This window comes from Mobula birostris, chromosome 8 (genome assembly GCF_030028105.1).
Source record: "Mobula birostris isolate sMobBir1 chromosome 8, sMobBir1.hap1, whole genome shotgun sequence".
In the NCBI taxonomy this organism is placed as follows: domain Eukaryota; kingdom Metazoa; phylum Chordata; class Chondrichthyes; order Myliobatiformes; family Myliobatidae; genus Mobula; species Mobula birostris.
Window position 1 is genome coordinate 54,194,242 of NC_092377.1, and position 27,949 is coordinate 54,222,190.

General features: G+C 40.1%; 1 protein-coding gene across 1 annotated transcript in view; it reads right to left on the bottom strand.

Moving 5' to 3' along the window:
* Nucleotides 1–27,949, bottom strand: part of nrxn1a (neurexin 1a) — a 1,764,001-nt gene that overhangs the window by 1,345,504 nt on the left and 390,548 nt on the right. Inside the window, exon 8 of the mRNA XM_072265192.1 lies at nt 27,268–27,297. Within this exon, the coding sequence (XP_072121293.1) occupies nt 27,268–27,297 (30 nt within the window). The remainder of the gene's footprint in view (nt 1–27,267; nt 27,298–27,949) is intronic.

Genomic DNA, 27,949 nt, shown 5'->3' on the forward strand with positions numbered 1-27,949 from the left:
GGATATACTGCATACTCAAGATAAAACTTTTTTGAGTCAACTATATGACATGTTCATGCTGATTTCAATCAGCAGCAGATGAAAATGTAAAAATAGAATTTTGCTCAAGTAAAAGAACTGAAGAACAATTTCATAGTATTGCTGGCTACCGCTGAGCAATGATTGAATTCTCCAAACTTTGATACTCTGTTGGACCAAACAAATTGCAAACATTGCTGTGCTTAACTTCCTATTAATCAATACTAAGTGTAATTGTGCCTAGCACTGCCACTTCCTTCTTTTCACAACTTTCAAAATACTAATTTCTGCCAGTTGATCTAAAGGAGTAGAGAAAGTGAGATAAGGAGAAACATGACACTTGATAAACAAAGCAGCCACATCCAGGAGCCCTGTTTATCCACTAAAACATGAACCATCATTTTTACTGCAAATAATTATACAGGGTAGCAGGTTAAATAAACAGCAAAGCCAATTACTTAAGATATCTTTGGGATCATTATCAACTGGGCTAGTGAACAAGGAATGGTGTTTAATTCAGATAAATGCAATGTGTTGCATTTTCATAAGACAAAACAGGACAGGACTTACCAAATAAATGATAGTCTCCTGGGGAGTGTGTAGAACAGAGTCCTAGAGGTACAGGTACGTAGTTCCTTGGTAGAGGCGACGCAGATGTTCATGGTGCTGAAGGCACCATTTGGCATGCTGGCATTCATCTGACAGAACACTGAGTACAAGAAATGAGGTGTCATCTATAGCTGGGAAGATCAGATCACATTTGAAGGTTCATGAAGACGTTACAAGGAGCAGAGGGCTTGGATTATAAAAGGGAGACTTGAAGGCAAAAGTATTTTTCCCCAGGAGATTAGAAGGCTAAGGTGTGAACTTCAAGGTTTATAAAAACAAAAGGGCCATAGTTAAGGTGAATAGACAAAGTATTGTCTCCAGGGTAGGAGAATCCAAAACTAGAGGGCATAGGTTTAAAAAGTGTGAGGAGAAAGATTCAAGAGGGACCTGCGGGGCAACCTTCTCACATAGAGGCTGGTGAGTATATGGAATGAACTTGCAAAGGAAATGGCAGTACTGGGCATAATTACATTTAAAAGACTATTGAATGTTACATGGATAAGAAAGTGTTAGAGGGATATGGGCCAAACACAGGCAAATAGGACTAACTCATTTAAGCAATGTGGTCAGCATCAATGATTTGCAGTAAAAGACATGCTTCTGCGTCGCTTTGCTGTATGACTCTAAAGGAGGTTAACTATACAGGTGGTTAAATATTTGTACATCTTTAAATAGCATACTGCTATTCCATTGGCACAACAAAGTTGTTCTTTTTAAATCTTTTTATTGAATAAGTACACAGAAGGTAAACCATATAGGCACTAATACACTGTTAGAATATAATATATTACAGGAAATATTAATACAGAAAAAAATTAATACAAACAGTACAATTTAAACATAAAGTAACAAGGTAATATAATAGTATACTGATTTTTATATATATCAATAGAAAAAGAAAAAACCCAAAAAAAACACCCCAAAAAAACCCACCGTGCAACTAAACTAAAAAGCAAAGCAATGGGCTAACTAGGAAACAAGTAGAGTTAAAGAACTTAAAATCACGTCCTCAAACCCGCCTCCATTAAAAACAGTTAAAAAAAAACAAGAAGGGAATATAAATATGGACCGAGAAAAAAAATTACATTAAATGAAAATGTTGAATAAAAGATCTCCAGGTCTGATCGAATTTAACTGAAGAATCATAAAGATAGTTGTTAAAGCCTCAGAGACCTAAAGTGTATTATTTAAGTGGATATGATACAGAAAGGTTTACAATTCTGTATTTGCATGGTATTAAATTTATCCTTGTCAAATAGCTATTTAAAATGCACGTCTTGTAAGACGATCAAGATTTTCTAACATGTCAGTCAAGTCTTGGACAAGCCTGGGAGTTTTAAATACAGCTTGCAACCAGCTGCATGTATTCTACAATTTGATGAGCCAGCTGCTTGTTCAGGTGTTGTGCACTGTATACTCAGCCTTGGAGTTTGGAATAGGAGGGTATGGGGAGAGAAAAGAAGTGAGTATTCAGAAAACAACACAGAGCACTGAAGCAAGTTAACAAATATGTTTAATAAATATAACTGCACTTAACTTACACAAGTCTGGCAAAGAACTTGGCATGTAATGCCAAAATGTAGTGACCTTATATGGTGAGATTGATAACACCAGTACTTTACCAGTCAAAGAGAACTACCCAATTAAATCCCTCCTTCCTGCAGGGTATTGAAATATAACTTGGGATTGTCCCTCAACCACTCTGAGTTCCTTAAATTGCTCATCTCCCCTAGGCAACCCTTCTATCAGCTCTTAAATCTGTGCCTTCTCAGTTTTAGCTGCACTGCTGAGATAAGTAGGCCCTTTCATTTACTCTATAGACCTCAGACTTTTTTTAAAATTAACACCTCAATTAAGCCTCCTTTCAATCTCCTCTGTTCCAAAGCAACTAACCCCAGTTTATTTATTCTTTCCCCATAGCTGGCAATATTTCTTATACTATTCTTATACCACTGAAGGCAGATATTTGGCCATCAAGTTTATACTAGCTTACAAAGCAGATCCATTTACCCTCTCACTATTGCTTTATTTACTTGCAACTTATTCTCCCTCACAGGCATATCAACTCCCCAATTTTCCTGCCACCCACCTGCCTCAGGGGTAACCAGTTTGCCTATAGACACAACTTTGGGATGCGAGTGAAGGAAGAGCACCAGGAAGAAATACCATGCAAGTAAAGGGAGAAAGTGAAAGCTTCACATACAATATTGGACACAAGGTGATGAGATGTCATGGCAGCAGCACTACCTGCTGCATCACTGTACTACCCTCATAGCTCTCCGCTCTATCTTCTCATCTAATTAAATCGTTCTTGTAAACCGATGATCAGAATCTTAAACATTACTAAAGCTGACACTTAATTAGTGTTAAATTCAGTTCTAGAATAACTTTTCTGCTCTTTTATGCGCTGCTAGCTAGTATATAAAGGCTGGCAGGCTTTTTTTTAGAAAAAGCGACTGATTGGTGTTCATTGTTATCTTTATGATTGTATGCATATGTGTTGCAAGTTCCTCCACATAGCTCCATATCCCACCATGAACTATAAATTCCTTTGCCTTGTTGCATTTTCCAAATGCATTCTCTGCATTAAGTTACATTTGACATGTCTGCTCAATTTGCTAGTCTATCAATATAATTCCTTAATCTAAAACTTTCCTTGTCATTGTCACTACCCAGACATTTTTATGCCATCTGCAAACTTCATAAAAGTCTGAGGACTGAGTCCTGTGAAACAACACTGACAAGTCATTAAAAACAAAATCCATCAGCACCTTATGCTCCCTGCCACTGAGGTGATTTTGCATCGAGTTTCCTCTCACTCTCTTCAACTCTGTAGGCTTTTTCTTTTTTATTCACCTGTTGTGTGGGACCTTTATCAAAACCTCGCTAAAATCTTTACTGACTATCACTGTGCTGCCCACACTGATGCTTCTTGTCCCCTCAATGACATGTGGCCTGTGGTACAGCGGCCAGCTCTGCTGCTTCAGTCAAGGGCCTGGGTTGATTTCAACTTCAGTGTTGTTTCGTGAAGTCTGTGACTGAATGTGTTTCCACTGGATGCACCAAATTGATTCCATATCCCAAAGGTGAAAGATCAAATTTGAACACCCAGAAGAAAGTTAATTATCCATTGTCATGGGTAGATGAGTAAAGGACCAAAGGGGCACATGACAGAGAATAAGTTGTAGGACTGTCAGACAAATGAAGGGAAATGGGACTACTCTGCTGAAGCTGGCATGGGCCCAAGGGACTGTATGGCTTCCTTCTATTTAGAACAGAGATATGGAGGCATTCCAGCTGGTGGTGAATCTGTGGAATTCATTCCCACAGATAGCTGTGGAGGCCAAGTCACTAGGTATACCGAAAGAGAAGGAGACAGGTTTTGGATTGGTAAGGGCATCAAAGGTTATGGAGAGAAGGCAAGAGAATGGCATTGAGAGAGATAATAAATCAGTCATGCTGGAATGGTGGAGCAGACTTAATGGGCTGAAAGGCCTAATTCTGTTCCTGTATCTTATGGGCTAACACCAGAATTCCCTAGTTGACCAAACAGAAAATAAAGCAGGGGAAGTAGCACAAAGAAGAACTAGGCCTATTATTGAAAGATTAGGAGGGAAAGAAAGAAAGGGTATAAAGGTGGTAAAGAGAGAACATGAGAGAAGACTGACAGCAAACACAAAATAAAATCTAAGAATCTTTATTTGGCTTTTAATCAGCTTTCAGGTTATAGTAGGAGAACTGGGAGAAGACCATGGGGCAAAAAATAAATCACAAATAGAAACAGAGAGCTTAACTGTTGTAATAAATCAGTACTTTACAGGTCTTAACCTGGGAGGAAGATGCTGCTGAAATCTTAGCAAAGTACAGTAGCACTTGAACTAAAAATTTTTATAACAGAAAGTGCTATAAAGTCTAAATGTTTGATAAAAGGAAGGTATTTCACTGTCCAGGTGGGAAACATTTTAGTTTGGCAAGGAAATCAATGTAAATATGAGGGTGATGTCTGAGAATCAGGGAATTGTCAATGTTCTGAAAGTGTTTGATGATAAACATAAGAATTGTTGAGTTAGTTTAACCTATATACTGGGGTAACTTTAGGAAGTGATAATGAGTGACAAAATGTGTAGTCACAATGACAAATGTGGATTTTTTTGGTTAACAGTTGCACGAGTTTAACTGAATTGCTAAATGAAGTTAGAGTAAAAGAGGTAAATGGTGCACATGTGGATTATATAAAGCATAGATAAAATGACAAATAACGGACATCAAAATTAAAAGCAATGAAATAAAAGGAAAGTCTTATAAATAGAAAATCAAGGCAATAGAGCAGGAGGAAGTGGTGAATGCTCAATTTTCAGACTAGAGAGAGTTGTACAGCGCTGTTACACAGAGGACAGCCTGAGATCCACTATCTTCCTTACTGTATATGAATGCCTTGGTCTGTGGTGTACTAGTGATAAATTTAAAAACATTTGAGAGCAGAATAATAATATACTTCAGGATTAGAAAGACAGGCTGGTGAAATAAGTGGCAGATGATAATTAATGAAAATATGAAGTGATATTTATCAGGAGGGAAAACAAGGGATGTCAACACAAATTACAGTGCACAATTCTGAAAGGACACAGCAGCAGACAGATTAGGTAGGTTGCAGTTAGACATCACATTTGTTCAACTTGTTAATTAGGCCACACAAGAGTGCAGCTCTTGTTGCTAGGGTACAGTAAAAATGTTATAATGCTAGAGAGGGTTCAGTAAATAATTACAGGAACGTTGCTGGGACTAGAGGGTTTGTGTAATAAGGAGAGGCTGGATCAAAGGAATCAAAGGAGAACAATGGTTAACAATAAAGATTTTAAAATTATGAGGAGAACAGTTTTAAATTGAGAGAGGACAAAAATAAAGAGGAACAGAGGGGCAAGGAAGTACATGGAATAACCTGCCAGAAGAGGTGGTAAACATGGATACAATTACAACATTTTAAAGACATTTGGATAGGTAAGTGGATAAGAAATCTTAAGAGGGACACAGGCCAAATTTAGGTAGAAGGGACCAGTATAAATCTGCATCTTGGTTGGTATGGATGAATTGGGCAAAAAGATCTGTTTCCATATTGTATGACTCCATTCATCTATCTCTGAATAAATCAATGCACTTGACAGCAGCGTAGAGAAGGATTGAAAAAGTAGTTAGGTAGCACAACCAAGTAAAAATGAATCTTTCTCAAACATTGCTCTGGTACATATGGAGTACTGCGTCTAATTTTGATGTTACACTTCAGGAAAGCTGCACTGGTTTATAGGAGACTGCAGAAGAAATTTGCAAGAATGATTCCAGAGATTAAGGACAATAGTTATATTGACAGATTAGAAAATTTGGGGTTGATCTCTGGACAGAGAAGGTCGAAAAGAATTACTTAAAACTAAAGAATTTAGGGAACGTACAGATACTGCTTTCATTGGTGGGTACAATCAAGAACCAAAGGATATAGAATGAAAATAATTGGAAAAGAACCAACATTGACATAAAACTTTTACACAATGAATAGTTAGAATGTGGTAAGTACTGTCATGGAGAAGTAGCAATGGCAAATCTAGTTGTAGCATTTAAAAGAGGCTTAGGCAAGTGCCTGTAACGAAAATATTTCCATAGCTATGAAGTGCAGAGGAGGGACTCAGTGGCAAAGACCCAAAGGGTTGCTTCTATGATACAGACTTTGATTCAGTAAAATGGGATCTTATACAACAGTATTAATTTTCAAAATATAGAGGCTGTCAGTTTTCTAAAAAATAAATGTATTCACTAGTTTCTTTCCTAATATCATAGTCACCTTAAGCATTTCACATTTCACTTGAGCTATTTGTCAGATCCTCTCATTCAATAAAAGTCCCAAGACCTGATAGCACAATTGTCATGCCGTATATTACTGTATTCTGTTAAGAGCATGATTGGTACATTTCAAATTCTATTGCTATATGGCTCACAAAAAAAAGTATTATTCCTACAAAATATGAAGGGCTATTACAGACAATCATGCACATTTCTCTTTCAATGAGCAGAGCTCAACTGTCAGTTTTTTTAAGCATTTTACCTACCGTGCTATCAACTACATTCAGATATTTTCAAAAGGATACAACAAGTCATGCCAGCTTTGCACTTACTAAGAAACAGCAAATCACAGGATCAGGTTGCATAGAAACAATCTGATTATTACAGTCACAGTAGGTTAGGAAGACATTTAACTATACCTTTAGGCCCAGTTGTCAAGACTCATTAAAGTGACATGGACAAAAAATGCACACATCGCTGAAGCTTCAGACAATAAACAACATTGGCCTTCAAAATGAATTTGAAATGCTTAGCAAACAAAGCAAAGTCATTTTTGTTCATTATAAATCTTTATATTTCTAGGAGAGCAAGATACCACAATTACATTACTCTACCTCAGGCATGTTCCAAGAAGGAAAAGAAAAATACTAATAGTACTCCCTGAATATCACCTATGTTAGCTGTGACAGCTGTCATCCTGTAAATGCCAAGGGCGGAAGGACCAGTTAATAACATGTATCTGTATTTCACTCAGTTATTCTTCAGTTGTATTTGGCATTACACCACAACTTTCAATCTGATATTGCCATTAATATCTACTTTGAAATAAATATTAGCTTCCCTCATTTCATTCAGATAGATGAATGCTTTTACTTTTGCAACAGAGGAACACAAAAGCACAATAGCTTTGACATTGTTACAAAAGACAAATACACCAAAAAAAAAATTGGTTTGTGATATCTTCCAGAAACATTTAAAAAAAACAATATATTCCTCCCACACTTAAAACTCACAACAAGCATTATAAATTGCAATGTTCTCCAACCAAGTTAAAATGCTCCTTCCCATATACATACGTATCTAACATTATGTTGATTACAGTACAAACAAAATAACTTATTTTCTCATATTCATTGTGACAATTATGTTGGGAGACCAGTTTAAAAAGCCTATCTAACACAATCATAATTGGTGTCACAGAATGGACATTTTATTGCCATTGGTGATGATGCTTGTGAATGGAATTCTTTGCTCCTCATTCCCAGTGGTGGCAATCTTCGCAAACTACCATCTGTTAATCAACACACCAATTTGGTTATGATTATCCTCTATGCCTCTCAAAATCTAACCCTACTTCCCTGCTGTGGGTGACAGAAACTGGCAAGGCTGGCCAACTGGGCTCTGGTGAAATTGTATAGGCCAATCCTCCGTACAGTGGATACAATGATTACAAAAATATTGATGAACTCCAACCATACCATCAACTTTGGAGATGCGAGGGCATCAATTCTCCATTAGAATCTAAAGGCCCAAGAAGAAGAATTATCCTCTACAGTATCCTATACCTGAACAATCATTGCTGAGATTTTGCATCATTTCCCAGGTCTGACGTAGCTGTGGAAAATTAAGCAAATTAATATGAGATGCCAGAAGGTCATTTTGGGAACTCAAAAGTAATTTTCATGAATCACCTCACTTGTTTAACCTTGAACACCTTTACTTTCTCATTTGAAATACTAAATAGCTCAGGGTGTCACAGTTCGGAGTTCAGCTCCAACATCCTCCCTGTGAATGCACAGCTTTCCTCCAAATTCCCAAGACATACTGGTTACAGGGTTAATTGGTCATTTTAAGTTGTCCTGTGATTAAGCAACAGTTAAAGAGGTGGGTTAATGGGTGGTGTGGCTCACTGGGCCAGAAGGGCCTGTGCCACATGGTATCTCTGAATAAGTAAATCAATAAACTTCATGCACGGCATATCCAACTAATATTCAAAAAGAAGAACATCAGATTAATGTTTTACCTGCAAGACCTGCATCAAAACACATTAACTTTCTCACTCCAAGTGACGGCATACGTTTGCTCTCTAACTTTTATTATACAGAATGGATCAAGACATTCAATCAACCTTTGAATACAAATATTTACTTGGAGTGGTTCTGACAGCCACCAGTCACCATGAAGAGCCAGTTTGATTCTGGGATCTGAGCCCTGCAAGACCATAGTACCCACCACAGCATGACATCTGCATTTGGGGTGCCCAGGATAAGCCAAGGCCAGTGAAGAAAAGTCAAGAAAATGCCAGCCGTCTGAGCCAGATTCTTTATCTCGGCTGGAACTCTCAAAGCTATTAAACACATTGAATGTTTCTGACATGATAAAGCTATTGTGAAAGCTTCTAAAATATTTGAATGAGTTTTTTTTAATATGGAGGGCTATGTAGGAGCAAAAGGTTGATCTTAGAGTAGATTAACAGTACGGCACAACATCATTAGCCAAAGAACCTGTACTGTACTGTGCTGTAATGTTCTGTTCAAAATTTTGATTCAAGAAAATAGATATGTAAATGCATAAACACCTAGGGCATTTAAAACCCTTATTAATATAACTATATTTATATAGTCTTTCACAGCTGAAAGAATTGAAATGAATGAGAAAGCACTGCTTGTGCCAAGTCTAGTTCTGTGATTCCCATCTGTTTGTTGAGAGAATCAGATTATTTTACTCCCATGATGAAACTCATGAAGTTTCAGAATCCTTAATCTTGTTCCCTGCCGCAATTAAAGCTAAAGCACCATGACAGCATAGGCCTTGAACGCAACATTAGCAAGACAAAACTCCATCAATTTGCTTATAATATCATTACTGTCAAACTGGTCAAAGTACTGGAATACTCCTTAATGCTACCGATGTAAGATGATCACAGATTCAAAAAGGACAGACTGACTGGTATTCATCAAAGTCATTACTACTGAAGAATATGAGAAATAAGATCTGCATCAGCCAAAGAATAGCTGTACTCCAAAAAATGTGAATGATCAAAGCACCTGGGATGTCCATCCACACACAGTTACCCATTGTTGATGGCCGAGGTAAGATCCAATCTTGTGACGTGACTAATTACAGGACACTCAGGACGAAGCCTGGGTATAAGCTTGAGCTGATGACTAGCTCCCACTGTTCAGCCATCCAGATGTTGGGATGAGTATGTGAAGCTATTCCTAATACAAAGCCTATATGGTCTAAGGAGTGCTCCATTTTCTGTCAGGGGTGTTAATGCATTGAGAGGCACATGGATTTTGTCTGTTTTCTAAGAAAAAACTTACTAGTTATGGTTGTAACTGATAGCAGGCTTTCAGAAGATTGAGGGAAACATGTTTGAACTGAAAATGCCTCCTCAATTTGCTGCTGCTGCCTCTATTAGAATGCAAGTTTGCACTATAAAACAGTGCAGCTCCTTAATATCTTGGACATCCTTTACAAAATTTAGACCCTCAACAGTCTCTACTCAAAAGGGACTTATCCACCACCATTTTTCTTTTGCCCTGTACTCTTTTCAAGAATAGTTATTTATTTCTCCCACAGTTTGTGTATCTGCAATAATGCCTGCTTCCAAGTGGAATAATGGTGGCAACTGACTGCTGCAGCCCTGGGATTCCTTGTTCTGTGAAAAGAATGGATTATAAATAATGCTTAAATAATCATACTTATTCATTTGTACCTTTTTGAATCATTATGTACTCTTTACATTTATGCAATGCACACAGCCAGTTTGAATTAATATATTGGCCATCTTGCTTATATAATGCTTGCCATTATGTCTGGCTGCTCTGATCAATACTATCGTGAAAGTTTGGAAAATTTATCTTTTACTTGACTTTGATATCTGATTTGAGATAAGATTTTAATATATGTTGTATATCATGTTCCTTTTCTGATCATTAGTGTGAAGTTCCTTGGATACTGAGATACAAATAACAGTCAGGTTATCAGTATTCACCTCTGTTCTAAAGTAAACTGAATACTACCTTCTGAGACGTACACATGGTGATAAAATATGGAAATTGTGTGGCTGTTGTTCTAATTCCTATCTCTTCCTGAATTTTACTGTCAGTATCCTGCCAAGAAATATGATGTTTACATACATGGTAGAAAATATATTTTTGGTACTTGCCCATTAAATGCCCACTAAAAATGTCAGAAAAGTATTTTGCCTCATCCCTTTCATATGAAAGCAAATATTTAATACCATCATAAACTTTGATATAAGCTATGGACCTGCTCTAGCTCTTGAAGATCACTTTTCAAAAGAGTAGCTTCTCATTGCTTCACAACACACATAAATTGGCATTGAAACAGGATATTAATTTAATTAACCGTGAAGTTTCTTATCATAAATGAACAGTGAGCACTGTTCCTTCAAAACTAACAATATATTCTGTGGTTAAAATATGGCTATTTGGCAAATAGAATTTATTACTATCACACCCCACCCTCAATTGCATATTCAGTTTCCCATTATATTGATAGATAGATAGATAGATAGATAGATAGATATACTTTATTAATCCCGAGAGAAATTTGGTTTCGTTACAGCCGCACCAACCGAGAATAGAGTGTAAATATAGCAATACAAAAACCCCCAACAGTCAAACAACAAATTGCAAACTATGCCAGATGGAAAATAAGTCCAGGACCACTCTATTGGCTCAGGGTGTCTGACCCTCCACGGGAGAAGCTGCACGTTCGATGGCCACCAGCAGGAACGACCTCCTGTGCCGCCAAGTGTTGTATCACGGTGGAATGTGGCCAAAGTCCAACAGTAAAAAGTTCAATATCCAGTCTACAAACACGTTCCTCGATCGTAATGTACCCCGGATTGCACCATCCGTTGTTAGCCAGAACAGTAAGCACCGAACTCCTTTATGCTTATCGCTCTCAGTGCACTTCCGGTTAGTCGGAATGGTATTACCCACCGAACTCCTCTTCTCCAAAAGTCTCTGTTGTCTCGACCCGGTCCTCTTTCCTTGGCTTTGTGATACCCCTCTGTGTGTTTTCCTCCGGATTTCAGCAGGGGTGTCCACCGCTCTGTTCGCTAAGCCGGCCGGTCTTTGCTGGTCCGTGAAATACACAATGCAACTTGCTTCTGTCCCGCATGTCAGGATGTAACCATTTCCAGCGCTAAAGAAAACCCAAATAAATCTCGCTCTACCAGCATGTTAGAGAGGGTGCAGCTTCGACGTGTTATCGTGAGAAAAAAAATACAAAAAATAACGTAAATTAAAAAGTAAGAAGAAGAAAATAAGAATAGATTGGAACGGTTGTACCAGGCTGCATGCACGACCGGCACATGCGCACTAGAATAATACTAGAATTAATACTGTCAATTGTGTAATTGCAAACAATTTCAGTTGCCCCGCTCATGCTAACATGAACTTCGATTCTTTTTGTTTCTCATCCTCCTAATGGTCTAATTGTACAATAACAAACATTCCTCACCTTCCTGCTCTTAAGATACACAACACAACTCATGCACTCTGAGGCGATGGCATCACTTAGTTCATGTGTTCTATTGCCATGCATTGTTTTTTGTGCAATCGATTTTCTCCTTTCCCCATAATAATCAGTATTGCATTTCCCATATCTCAACAATAAGTTAGCTCACCTCTAGAGTATGTAGGCATTTTTCTCAAATGGCACTGACACACCTTGATAACGAAGATTGTAAGCATTTATGTCCGTCACTAAAAACATTAAAATATCAAGTTCCAGGTGTATTGGCACTAATTCTTTGCTGTTGCCTGTGAAACTGAATTAACATTTGACAAGAGATTTCTGCTTAGTTAATTGCAGTTTGATCAATTTGAGAAAGAGTAGTTCTAATTTTATCAAAAGTAAGTTCTGAGCAAGCTGATTTTACAAATGATATTTACAGAGATGAATTTCTCCAAATTGTGGATAAGAAAATCTTTCCGCTTTCAATGATAATTTCTCTGGTGTTCTGCTGATTTTATTATAGAAGATCATGAGAAATAATTAAAATTCAGACGCTTTATGTTCAGGGAAGGTGTAAAGTCCCCATTGTTTGGATTAGATAAGTGAGGTTGAATTGAAAATAACAATGTTTTTATTTATCAGTAGGAATCATTCCATATTCATCAAGAAATTTATTAATGGCGCCTCCAAATAAGACTGTTAACACAGAATTAATGACCATTAACTGAGTTGAAACAGCCTACCCATTTCAAATTGCTAGCAGAGAAAAATTCAATCACATCTAATTAAAGTAGACAGTATTTTCACTACTGTTATGAACAGAGATAGGGAAATTTGTAAACATTTGCACCAGTTCAATATTCTGGTGAAACTGATTATCATCTCCGTATACACCCGACTGATTTTCATCTTATTGTGAATGAAACCCAAGGATGTTCATTTCCAACTGGTTACTCTCCAAACAGCAAAACTAAAATTCATCAATAAATCCAGCTTTCACCTGTTACTCCTAAATGTCAAAGATGTGCATAATGCAATCGGAAATTTGATATCACTTTAGCTTCCTCCAGCAGCTGGGTAACATTGCATCACAAAATCTTTCTTCCCCGCACCCCCCCCCCCACATTCCTTTTAAAGAGCAGTAAGAACATGTTTTAATGAAATTTGTCAATGGGAAATATTGAGGAGCTAAAGAATAGAGCTTGTGGGCTTAATACACTGTTTTCAGAAGAAATACTAAAAAATAACTTCTAATCGTTCACTGCAGTTTGGCGAATGAAGAGTCCGCCAGCTTCGTGGGAATTTCCAATTAGTTACCATAATCATTATGGTAACTAAGCTTCCATTATTTCAATTAAAACTAACTTGCACATTAACTTGGACCATGGTGGAGAAGCTGCATTCTCACCAAATGAGTTGGTAATATGATGATTTTATTAAATTACTAGTTCAACAGTCAAGAATAATATCTATTACCCCTATCCAGCAGCAAGGCATTTTAAATACAATTAATTATTTTGACTAACTAAGGCAGTATAGTTATCAATGTTGAACTGATACAAAATATCCCATTCTCAAATACATATTGAAGAAAGAAATCCCTTTGTTGCCTACAGCGACATACAGTCAGAGGAAATCTAGCTGACTTATAAATGTTTTGAAATTTTGCCCAATTAGCCATGAAGTTGCATGAAGAATAAAACTGAAAAGGTCACAAGCATTAATAGAGAAACCAAATTTAAGTCAGCATTCTTTCATAATCGGTTTGAGTGACAAGTACTGGATGGCAAAAACAGAGATCACAAGTTATAGGAGGCTTTTAACAGGAAAAAATGATCACACTGGAAAACCTGTTTGGATTCTTTTTTTCTCAAAAAATCTCAAGTTAAAACTCAAAAATGAGGACAAAAATGGATGAGCAGGGAACAGAAAGAAAATCTGATTAAGTAGTATATGTAAATAGCCTTGATAGAATAAATAGAGCAAGGCCAGGTTCAGCAAGATGATTCAGCTGTTTTTCAGTGCTACCTGATTAATAGAATCATTTTAACAATTTCAGATGAGCTATCCCCCCCCCCCAACCCTTTTCTTTGCTCTTGTCAGTATAGCAAGTTCTACTATTGAATTATCCATCTGTGCTATTTACTCAGTCGTTCTCTGTCCACAGCCACCGTTTGATCTGCTGGGCATTTCCAGGCCTTTGAAATCCTTTTGACTTCAGGGATCAGCAAAAACTCTTTCTCAATGGCATACATACAATGGGATGACCATCTGTGTGTCATAAAATTTCTATGATTCCTTGATTTCAGGAATTACTAATATAATCTCAGAAAGTTTTACAAGAAAAGTCTTAGTAACTGATTGGGTCTCCTATATAATGGCCAAAATCTAGATTGTGTGTTAAGCCTCTCATAACAAACTGGGGATGAAAGTTGAGTCCCTGGTATTTCCCTTACCAAGATGAAATTTGTTTCCCTTTCCAAGATGGCACCAGTGAACCACAGTCACATATTGCAGGCTGCTTACAAAACTTCTAAATATACCCGCTGAAAAGCCTTGGCACAAAATGTTAACTGTTCACTCTTTTCCATAGATGCTGCCTGGCCTGCTGAGCTCCTCCAGCATTTTGCGTGTGTTGTTTGGATTTCAAGCATCAGCCGATTTTCTCGTTTCTAAATATGCCGCTTCTGAATTACACTCGCTGGAATCTACAGCCAGTAATTGCCTTTTAAGCAATATATTTTTAAACCATCTTAATGAATTAACAATTTCACAATCTTCTGAAGGACTTGACAGACTTAACTCTCAAGAATGTAGGACTGCACCTTTAAGCAGATGAAGGTACATCACCACTAGAAACATAGAAAACATACAGCACAATTCAGGCCCTTTGGCCCACAATGCTGTGCCAAACATGTCCCTACCTTAGAACTACCTAGTCTTTACCCATAGCCCTCTATTTTTCTAAGCTCCATGTACCCATCCAAGAGTCTCTTAAAAGACCCTATCATTTCCATCTCCACCACCACCGCCGGTAGCCCATTCCACACACTCACCACTCTCTGCGTAAAGAACTTACACCTGACATCTCCTCTGTACCTACTTCCAAACACCTTAAAACTATGCCCTCTCATACTAGCCATTTCAGCCCTTGGGAAAAGCCTCTAACTATCCACACAATTAAAGCCTCTCATTATCTTGTACACCTCCGTCATGTCACCTCCCATCCTCTGTCGCTCCAAGGAGAAAAGGCCGAGTTCACTCAAACTATTCTCATAAGGCATGCTCCCAAATCCAAGAAACATCCTTGTAAATCTCCTTTGCACCCTTTCTATGGTTTCCACGTCCTTCCTATAGTGAGGTGACCAGGATTGAGCACAGTACTCCAAATGGGGTCTGACCAGAGTCCTATTTAGCTTCAACATTACCTCTCAGCTCTTAAACTCAATCCCACGATTGATGAAGGCCAATGCACCGTATGCCTTCTTAACCACAGAGCCAATCTGCGTAACGGCTTTGAGTGTCCTACTGAATCGGACCCCAAGATCCCTCTGATCCTCCATACTGTCAAGAGTCTTACCATTAATTTTATATTCTGCCATCATATTTGACCTACCAAAATGAACCACCTCACACTTACCTGGGTGGAACTCCATCTGCCACTTCTCAGCCCAGTTTTGCATCCTATCAATGTCCCACTGTAACCTCTGACAGCCGTCCATACTACCCACACCAACTCCAACCTTTGTGTCATCAGCAAATTACTACCCCATCCCTCCACTTCCTCATCCAGGTCATTTATAAAAATCACGAAGAGAAAGGGGTCCCAGAACAGATCCCTGAGGCACACCACTGGTCATCGGTCTCCATGCAGAATATGACCTGCCTACAACCACTCTTTGTCTTCTGTGGGCAAGCCAGTTCTGGATCCACAAAGCAATGTCCCCTTGGATCCCATGTCCCCTTACTTTTTCAACAAGTCTTGCATGGGGTACCTTATCAAATGCCTTGCTAAAATCTATATACACTACATCTACAGCATTACTTTCATTAATGTGCTTGGTTACAACCTCAAAAAATTCAATCAGGCTTGTAAGGCACGACCTGCCTTTGACAAAGACATGCTGACTATTCCTAATCATATTATGTCTCTCCAAATGTTCATAAATCCTGCTTCTCAGGATCTTCTCCATCACCTTACCAACCACTGAAGTAAGACTCACTGGCCTATAATTTCCTGGGCTATCCCTACTCCCTTGCTTGAATAAGAGAACAACATCTGCAACCCTCCAATCCTCCAAAACCTCTCCCGTCCTCATTGATGATGCAAAGATCACTGCCAGAGGCTCAGCAATCTCCTTCCTCGCTTCCCACAGTAGCCTGGGGTACATCCTGTCCGGTCACGTTGACTTATTACCAGGAGGAAAAGAGGAGAGAGGGAACTCCAAACCAGGCTAAAATTAAAATTCCAATCAATGAAAGTTCCTCTACTTAGCATCTTGTTAACAAATGTACAGTTGCAGGAGAACAAGATTGATGACCGAAGGTCAAGATGATCATATCAGAGGGAAATGAGAAATTGCTGTGTTCTATGTTTCACAGAGCCACGGCTTACTCCAAACACACTGGATTCAACGATCAGGCAAAAAGGCTTCTCGATGACAGGATGGACCAAGCTGCTGATTTAGAAAAGGCAAAAGATTGGGGTATGTATTTCATGATAAACTCTGTGGTACTCGGACACAGCAGTCTTATCGGACACTTGTTCCTCCAACTTGGAACATCGAACAATTAAATGACAACTGTTCTACTTACCATGAGAGTTCTCCTCCATGATCCTGGCTGCAGTTTACGTAATGCCAAAAGCCGATGTCAACCAGCATTCAAGTTATTGAATGGTGCCATAACAAAAACAAGAAACTGCCCACTCCAACACATTTCAAATCATAGTTGGGGTCTTCAATCAGGCTTGTTTGAAGAAATCTCTGCCCAGTTATCATCAACATATAACCTGTAGCCCCAGAAGTCCAACACACTGGGCTACCGCTGTACTACAATTAGGAATGCCTCCCATTCCATGCCTCGACTGCACTTCAGGAAATCTGGTCATTTGGCTCTTCTTCTCTTACCTGCCGATAGGCAGAGGTTAAGGAGCAAGGCTGCAGAGATAAGGATCGCAAAGAGGTGGGCACAGGAAGCAGATAAGTGGCTGTGGGATTGCTTCCAGTCAGTAGACTGGGATGTGTTAAAGGACTCAGAAGACTGCAAAGGAGACACCATTGTTTTCACGGACATTATTAAAACAATCGCGGATGAGGGTATCCCTACAAAATCATTCAGAGGCTTCCCCAACTTGAAGCCCTGGATGAAAAATGAGATCTGCAATCTGCTAAGAGCCAGATCTGTGTGATTCAGGTCTGGTCATTAGGAAATAAGAGGTTTAAGTAGGGCGTCTGGAAAGCAATCTCACTTGCGAAGTGGCAATTCCAGGCCAAATTTGTGTTATTGGGGGATGCTAGACTGCTGTGGCAGGACTTGAATGCTATTACCTCTTACAAAGTGAAAACAAGTGGCATAGGTGACGATAAGGCTTTGCCCCCAGACGAGCTCACTTTGACCATCAAAACATGGAGGAAACTTCAGAAATGCTCACAGCCCCTGATGACCTTGCAAATTCAATTTGAGGCCAACGTGAGTGCATGTTTCAGGAAGGATCCAGCCCACATGACTACTTTGCCAAGTACTAAAGACCTCTACTGATCAACTGGTTGGAGTGTTCACCGATATCTTTAACCTCTTGCTTCAGCAATTTGAGATAGCCACCTGCTTCGAGCAGGCTTCGATTATGCTGGTGTCCAAGAACACAGTAACCTGCCTCAATGACCATCATCCAGTAGTACTTACTGTGTATCCACAGTGAGGCAGTACTTTCAGAGGTTGGTGATGAAACTTATCAAATCCTGTCTAAGAAGCAATTTTGATCTGTTCCAATTGGCCTATTTGCACAAAAGGTTCACTGTAGATGCCATTTCATTGGTTCATCAATTAACCCAGGAGTATCCGGACAGCAAAGGTGCATACATCAGGATGCTCTTTATTGACCACAGCTCAGCATTGAACACTATCATCCCCTCAAAGCTTATCAGTAAGCTTCATAAAAATCCATGTCCTCAATACCACCTTCTGCCACTGGATCCTTGATTTCCTCTCTTGAAGACCCCAGGCAGTTCAGATTGGCAACGTCTCCTTCACAACCTTCATCAGCACAGGTATACCACAAAGCTGTGTTCATAGCCTCCACTCTACTCACTTTGTACTTATGACTCTGAGGCTAAGCATAGCTTCAATGCCATATTTAAGTTTGCTGATTACACCACTGTTGTTGTCAGAATCAAAAATGGTGACTGTATTTTACTGATATCTTATATATGCTTGCTATCTCATATGTACTAGGTCCTTTGTGCTGTTTGTGACTGTTGGTACAGTGTGTTGCATCTTGATCCCAGAGTAATGCTGTTTTATTTGGATGTATTGATGGGTATTTATGTATGACTGAATGACAATTCAACTTGAACTATGAACTACAGGAGTGAGATTGAAACTCTGGCTGAGTGGTGCCACAACATCAACTCCTCACTCAATGTCAGCAAGACCAACGGGCCAATTATTGCCTTCAGGAGGAGGAAACCAGTGGTGAGAAGAAAACAAGGCCTGGGTGGTGGGGGTCTTTGATGATGGATGCTGCTTTCCTATGACAGCACTCCATATAGATGTGCTCAAGGGTGGAAAAGACTTTATTTGTGATGGACTGGGCCATATCCAGAACGTTTTGTAGGTTTTTCCATTCAAGGTCATTGGTGTTTCCACATAAGGCTGTGATGCAACCCATCAGTAAACTCTCCATCAAATATCGATAGATATTTCTCAGAGTTTTAGATTTCATGCTAAGTCTTCAGAAACTTCTAAGGAAGTAGAGGCACTGCTGTGCTTTTTCTCCCCCCCATAATTGCACTTACATGCTGGGGCCAGGACTCGTTCACTAAAATGATAACACAGGAATTTAAAGTTGCTGATCCTTTCCACCTCCGATCCCCTGATAAGGACTTCCAGTCCTTCAAGCCTTGCCACCCAGCAAATCCCCAAATTAATCCCAGCCTAATCACAGGACAATTTACAATGACCAATTAATTTACCAACTGGCATGTCTTTGCACTGTGGGAAGAAACCAGAACACCCCAAGTAAACTCATGCATTCACAGGGATAACTACAAACTCCTTACAAGCAGCTGCATGAATTGAACCCTGATCGCCTGTCTTGTGAAGGGTTCTGCTAACCACTACGCTACCATACCATTCAATGAACTGAGTTTCATTGTTTTCATGTGTCTATGTGTTAAGTCTTCTAACTTATAGCATTTTCTTGATGGTTCCCTGAATAATTTTGAGCACCCAGAGGAAGCCCACGCGATCATGGCAAGAACGTACAAATTTCTTATAGGCTGCAACCGGAACATAGAATACAAATTCCATGCAACTTACAGTCAATGGACTTAGAATCTAATTTTTCTTCAGTAATAACTGTTGCCAATAAGGGGCAAACTATCCTAGGAAATTCAAGTGCAAATGTTATAGAGCTCCCATTTAGATGTTATCAGGCTCCAGGTACAGACTGTATTTTCAAGCTGCATCTTTTCTATATTTTTCTAATGCAAAATAATCTTGATGCCCTAACATAACAAAGTAAAGTTCATTTTGTTTTTACATTGCAGTATTAGGTATTTGGAGACAGATTATATAAAGCAATATATCCTTTTGGCAGCTACTAAATCAATCATCCATTTAAATTATTGCCAACGAGAGCAAAATTCTCAATTTCTTTGCTCATGAATTTGTTCCTCTTTCTCCAATATAACCTCCAAAAGGACCACAGCATTGCTGTGGTTGTTGGCTTGCAGGCATGAATGGCCCAAAGAGCTCTATTGACTGGAGTAAAGGCTTTAAGCTTTGGCTCTTGGTAGGGTCACCCATGCCAAACACATCAAAGGATAGAGGACAGACTAAGAGTGGTCCACCAGTCCTCCAGGTGTGGGCGTTCAGGTCGGGCCACCAACCCTGAGTGATCAAACAATACTGCTACTGAAACAGCAATGAAGAATCCTTCTACGTCTGAATGCGATGGTATTTGTTAGTCTCTACCCAGGACTTAGAAACATAGAAAACCTACAGCACAATACAGGCCCTTTGGCCCACTTACTTTAAAAATTACCTAGGGTTACCCATAGCCCTTTATTTTTCTAAGCTCCATGTACCTATCCAGGAGTCTCTTAAAAGACCATATTATATCCGCCTCCACCACCGTCGTCAGCAGCCCATTCCATGCACTCACCATTCTCTGCATAAAAAAAAACTTACCCCTGTCATCTCCCCTGTATCTACTTCCAAGTACCTTAAAACTGAGCCCTCTCATGATAGCCATTTCAGCCCTGGGGAAAAGCCTCTGACTATCCACACAATCGATGCCTCTCATCATCTTATACACCTCTTATCCTCCTTCACTCCAAGGAGAAAAGGCCGAGTTCACTCAATCCATTCTCATAAGGCATGCTCTCTGATCCAGGCAACATCCTTGTAAGTCTCCTCTGCACCCTTTCTATAGTTTCCACATCCTTCCTGTAGTGAGGTAACTAGAACTGAGCACAGTATTCCAAGTGGGGTCTGACCAGGGTCCTATATAGCTGTAATATTAGCGTGACTGCAGGATGGCCGCATTGTGTATTCCAGGGACCAGCTGATTGCGCTTACGCCAGCTGGTTTAACGAACAGAGCAGTGAACACCCCGGCTGAAGTCTGGAGGAAAACACACAGAGGATGCAGAGGGGGATCAAAAAGGCGAGGGAAGAGGACCGGGTTGAGACAACAGAGGCTTATGGAGAGGGGAAGTTATAAGTCGTGTCTCCCGCCTCTCATCATGGGAAATGTGAGATCGCTGGGTAACAAAATGGACGAACTGACTGCGCTTGTCAGGAGTCAGAGAACATTTCGGGAGAGCAGTGTCATGTGCTTCACTGAGACGTGGCTGCACGAGGACATACCCGATCAAAGCGTTTCCATAGAGGGCTTCCAGACCGTTCGAGCTGACCAGAATTGCAATGAGAGCGGTAAGCGTAAAGGAGGGGGGCTTGCGGTTCTGGTAAAAAACAGATGGTGCAATCCTGGGCATATTACGATCAAGGAACGTGTTTGTAGCCCGGATATTGAATTTTTTGCAGTTGGGCTCCGGCCATATTATTTGCCAAGGGAAATCTCGCATGCAATTGTGGTTGTTGTGTACATCCCTCCCTCTGCCAACCCAACGTCGGCGTGTAACATCATTTACACCGTCATAGCCAGATTACAAACCCAGCACCTGAGTGCCCTCATTACCATCTCGGGTGACTTCAACCATGTTACCATGGCTAGAACACTGCCCAACTTCACGCAGTATGTGAGCTGTACAACCAGAGGGGAGAGGACTCTGGATTTGATGTACATTAACGTTAAGGATGCATACAGCTCCTCTCCTCTCCCCCCACTGGGAAGGTCAGATCACAATCTGGTGCATCTAAAACCCTGCTACGTGCCTCTGGTGAAGAGTAAACCTGCAACCTCGAGGACAGTGAGAAAATGGTCGGAGGAAGCTTATGAGGTGCTCCAGGGTTGTTTTGAGGTGACAGACTGGCAGGCACTCTGTGAGCCACATGGGGAGGATATTGATGGGCTCACAGAGTGCATCACTGATTACATCAACTTCTGTGTGGACTGCAATGTTCCGACAAGAACTGTCCTTTGTTATTCAAATAACAAGCCATGGGTAACAAAGGACGTTAAGGACATCCTGAATGCTAAAAAGAGGGCGTTCAGTGATGGAAATAGGGAGGAGCTGAGGGCAATACAGAGGGACCTGAAAGCCAGGATCAGGGAGGCTAAAGACAGGTACAGGAGGAAGTGAGTGGAAACTCCAGCAGAACAACATGAGACTGGTCTGGAGGGGGATGAGGACCATCACTGGGTTCCAGCAAACTAGCAACAGAGGAGCTGAAGGCAATGTGGACAGGGCCAATGAACTTAACCTGTTCTTTAACAGATTTGACATTGTGGCCCCTGCCCATCCCCCACGAGTCATCTGTTGTCGGCCCCCAACAAACACATATTCCACTCTCCCCTCCTACCCCTCCTCACAGTCCCCCACCCTGCTCTCATGACTATACCCCTTCCTCACACGAAACTACCACAGTGGGCTTCACAGCTGAACAGGTGAGAAGACAGCTGAAATGTCTCAACCAAAGCAAGGCTGCAGGACCGAATGGTGTCAGTAGCAGGGTGCTCAAAGCCTGTGCCCCTCAGCTATGTGGAGTACTTCGCCATGTCTTCAACCTGAGCCTGAGGCTCTGGAGGGTTCCTGTGCTGTGGAAGATGTCCTGCCTCGTCCCTGTGCCAAAGACGCCACGCCCCAGCAGCCTCAATGACTACGGACCGGTGGTATTGACCTCCCACATCATGAAGACCCTAGAGAGACTTGTTCTGAAGCTGCTCCGGCCTATGGTCAGGCCACACTTAGATCCCCTCCAGTTCGCCTACCAGCCCCGACTAGGAGTTGAGGATGCCATCGTCTACCTGCTGAACCGTGTCTACGCCCACCTGGACAAGCCAGCAAGCACTGTGAGGATCATATTTTTTGACTTCTCCAGTGCGTTCAACACCATCCGCCCTGCTCTGCTGGGGGAGAAGCTGACAGCGATGCAGGTGGATGCTTTCCTGGTGTCATGGATTCTTGATTACCTGACTGGCAGACGACAGTATGTGTGCTTGCAACACTGTGTGTCCGACAGAGTGATCAACAGCACTGGGGCTCCACAGGGCACAGTCTTGTCTCCCTTTCTCTTCACCATTTACACCTCGAACTTCAACTACTGCACAGAGTCTTGTCATCTTCAGAAGTTTTCTGATGACTCTGCCATAGTGGGATGCATCAGCAAGGGAGAGGAGGCTGAGTACAGGGCTATGGTAGGAAACTTTGTCACATGGTGTGAGCAGAATTATCTGCAGCTTAATGTGAAAAAGACTAAGGAGGTGGTGGTAGACCTGAGAAGAGCTAAGGTACCGGTGACCCCTGTTTCCATCCAGGGGGTCAGGGTGGACATGGTGGAGGATTACAAATACCTGGGGATACGAATTGACAATAAACTGGACTGGTCAAAGAACACTGAGGCTGTCTACAAGAAGGGTCAGAGCCATCTCTATTTCCTGAGGAGACTGAGGTCCTTTAACATCTGCTGGACGATGCTGAGGATGTTCTACGAGTCTGTGGTGGCCAGTGCTATCATGTTTGCTGTTGTGTGCTGGGGCAGCAGGCTGAGAGTAGCAGACACCAACAGAATCAACAAACTCATTCGTAAGGCCAGTGATGTTGTAGGGATGGAACTGGACTCTCTGACGGTGGTGTCTGAAAAGAGAATGCTGTCCAGGTTGCATGCCATCTTGGACAATGTCTCCCATCCACTACATAATGTACTGGGTGGGCACAGGAGTACATTCAGCCAGAGACTCATTCCACCAAGATGCAACATAGAGCGTCATAAGAAGTCATTCCTGCCTGTGGCCATCAAACTTTACAACTCCTCCCTTGGAGGGTCAGACACCCTGGGCCAATAGGCTGGTCCTGGAATTATTTCATGGCATAATTTACATATTACTATTTAACTATTTATGATTTATTACTATTATTTATGGTGCAACTGTAACAAAAACCAATTTTCCCTGGGATCAATGAAGTACGACTATTACTATTACCTCTCGGCTCTTTAACTCAATCCCACAATTGCATGACTAACAGTAGTGAAGACAGAGAGGAAGATACTGACACAGTGAAAGAAGCCCTGAACACTGCCAGAGATGGAGGACCTTCATTGCTGCTATACCTATATGCCCAATATAACATAAATCACAGAGTTAAATTTATTTTCTCTATTTCTGTGACAACTTTCTTTACACATAAGCTTGTTTTCCATTTTTCTTCATCTAGTTTTGACGCACCCAGTCATCACTTCCATGGTCAGATTTTGCTGGCCTTACAGACATGCTTGTTCACACAGCATAAATAAATATGTCTATGTTAATTTTGCAAGGAACAGCCTTTATCAGAAATTTTTCACATTGTGGTTTTGTTTCTTTCTGTGCAAAGCCAAACCTTCTAATTCTCCCAGTGCAATCCTTTTAATGAGCCTGGTGATATTTAAAACCCTGAAAGTGTCCTGACCATCTCATAGGTGTCATATTTCTCTATTATAATTAGACCCAAGGGCAAATTCAGGCATTAAATTCTGGTCTTGGAGGAAACATACATAACTACTTGAAACCACAAGGAAGGAGACACCCATTCCTGATTTGTTAACCCCTGCACCATCACGACCCTTAAACAAATTTATTCCTACTTAGATTTCATAATTATACAGAGCAGGCAAACATTTCCCCCGCTCCCCCAGAAGCAATTGAAACAAAACACAAAAATATCAGCTGTGGTGCTATTTGCGCAATAAAGTCCATAACTCAGTTCTTAACATATTGTATATTTGATTAATAACTGTTCTTTGCAAGAATAACTCAATTATTTATGTTTTTTTCTGCTTTTCTAAAATCTGTTGTCCAAAGCAAAGTTAACTATTCATTATGATACAGAATCTGGAATTTAATGCACATTAAGTACCCCTTATCCAAAATGCATGGGGCCGGAAGTGTTTTGATCTTTTTTTTTGGATTTTTGAATATATGAGTTTTGTCTTACAATTGTTCATCACACACATGTACTTAACAGTAAAAATATTACATACTATTAATATCATGAAAATATAATGTGTGCAAGGTAACAAAAGCAGTACAGCAGCATCGAGCGAAAACCGGAATCAGCTGTTGAAAAACTAACAACTGCAGTCTTTCATTCTCCAATTATGATGCTGGCCTTCAGTCTCCAACTCTGATGTTGTGTTTTGATTGAAAGGTTACAATATACTGCATTGGTACTTTCCTTTTTTAATGAAAGGTATAAATGTAAACAGTATTATAGACTTGTTCTGGTGCTAGATTTTCATGATTAGTAGACACTTTTACAATTTAATGCTCTGCCTTTTCTTAAATTTCTGTAACCAGCCTGCAGAATATTCACAGGTGCCTTCAATTTTCAGTTTGTCATGATAGATCTTTGCTTGTTTCGTGACAGTATACCATTACGCAGCATATGTTTACTCCGACGCCAACAAAGGCACCGTTCAATACACGATCAAGATCTTCATTTTTCACTTTATGCTGTGTTTTCCTGTTTCTCATTAACCGCTGTTCATTACATAGGCAAGGTTACTTCTCTGAACTGCCTGTGGTGAGCAGAGCCCTGCGCAACGCTTGAGAACTTCCCAGCATCTTGTGGGATCTTCCATTTGTGTTGTCACGTCAGTGCTCAAAAGGATTCCGATTTCATTTGGATATGGGGTACTCAACCTACAGCAATTGTTCTGCACGCCATTCAGCAGTTCAATATAAGTCTGCAAAACTCTACTGTGAACACAGACATCCCACCTCTCCCGGAAGATCCGGGAGTCTCCCGCATATCGATAGTGGCTCCCTGACACCCGGAAATTATATACAATATCCCGGAAATAGATTTTTTTTTGAGGGGAAGAGGGAGAGCGAGCATCCTGATTGGTCTTTCTTCGTGCTAAGAGTGGTCCCAACCACCGGGCCGTGAGAAAACAATATGATTTGGCGATATGACACGATATGAGTTATTTGCACCTTTCCTCATTCCCTGTCACGCACTGTTGAACTTGAACGCACACGAGGTCATTACCCGCGCGTCATCCACGTCAGCGCGGGAAGGAGATCAACTCCCCGAGCTTGTAAATGACGGTGGACTGAAAAGTATGTTTGACATAACATCTCTGCCGGCATTGTGGATCAAAGTCAAGGCTAAATATCCTGAGATAGCCACGAAAGCACTGAAAACATTGCTTCCATTTCTAAAATCATATCTCTGTGACGCGGAGTTTTCTGCAATGAATGCAACGAAAACTAAATTGTGGAATAGACTGGACATAAGGAACCCCCTTCGAGTATCGCTGTCTCCCATCACCCCTCGATGGCACCGTCTTGTTGCAGGAAAACTTGCCCAGGGCTCGCACTGATTCGGTGATATTGGTGTATTGCAATGATTTTATAAGTTCATACGGGGAAAATATGCGCTGTGTGTTTAATATCCAAACGTTACTTAAAATGTTATGATGCTATTGACTTATCACCTATATTCCGGTCGTGATTAACACCCTGCTCCCCCCCGTTCTGCCGGTCCGCAAGAATATTGTCAATATTAAACCGGTCTGCGGTGCGAAAACAATTGCGGACCCCTGCTGAGTAGCCCTATCAGTTTTCTCTGTGGGCGGGCTTTACAGTCAACCTTGAAAATAATGACAGTGCTGCTCGCTGCACTGTTTGCAACAGTGACTTTTCTATTGTCCATGGTGGGTTAAAATGTAAAAGACATGTTGAGGTGAGTTTAACAGGTGTCATTACAGCATAGCTAACGTTATTTAAACTAGCTGGCTGGCTGTTAAGGAGCTACGCTATTGATGTCCTACGTGATGAGGCCAAACTCCCTGTAGACTTGCTTAAAGTTGTAATAGAATATACATGATAATATAATATAAGTACATATTTTATGTCACCTTTGCAGCATATACCCAACTTGGTTTACAGATTAGACAAAAATCACTAAAAAAAGTATTACATACACACTTGGAGGTCGACGGGCGGCCGGGGGGGGAGGGATATGGGGTTGCGAGGGGCGGGTGCTACCTCCCTGAAATGAATTTTTGCAGGGTGGGATATCTGGTAACATCTTCACATAATTGGATGTTAAAAGCAATACACTGCAATAAATCAACTTTTTTTTAAAGTCAAAGCTTTTGCCGCATCATACACAATCATTACTAAATAAAGTCAATATCATTAAAAATTCAAATCAAAATGGCTCAAATCAATTTCAAGATAATTTACAAACAATTTATTTACTTTGTCTCAGAAAGCAAATTCTCTCATGAAAACAGGGGTTCTGAAAAACGCACTTGTAAATAAATCAAAAGCTACTATCAGTTCTAAATGCAGACAATGACAGTATGATTGACAAGTCTTGAGTGCAAGATACAAATAAACAAAAGCAATTTACTTGTCATAGATAAAAACCATAGCAAAGAAATTACAAACACAAGGCGAATAAATGTTAGAAAGACTTACCAGTCCTGTAGATGTTGCTAGAGATAACTCCTTATAAATAAAGAAAATCTTGACTAGTTAATCGTTGCTGAGTTGTTAAATAGCTTATAACAATATCACATTCAGAAAAAAACATTTTTGAATGAAAAAGGAATTGAAAGAGTAATATGGATTTTTAAGTACTCAACACTGGTGACTTACTTCCATTTTAATACAAGTTTTTAAAATTATGAAGCACTTTACTTGCGTGAACAGAAAGTCTTATTCCCCGATCAGAAAATCAGTAAGTTATCTTTAACTTAATGGTGTTACTATGAGTGAAGAAATGAGAAAATTTTTTTTAAAAGCACAGGAAGTGGTTGAGAGAAACAGGATTGTGTCTCTTAAAGGAAAGAAATATAAATGAACCTGAGATATATTTTACACTGAAAGGAGAAAGTAGATAAGTGACAGTAGTTGAAAGGGGAGTAAAATTGTTAACATGGACAAAACGAGCCAAATATGCTGTCTCTGCACCATAAAGCTTTATGTTTAAGAGCTGAGTACTTAATATTCATAGCTCAAACATTTCCCTTTTATATTCAAGTTAATATTTAATTTTAACATACTTATGTCAATTTTTCTGCAGATAATATCTCAATAAAATAAAGCTAAATGCTTAAAAAGTTCTCAAGTTATTAACCACTATTTCTCAATCTTATCT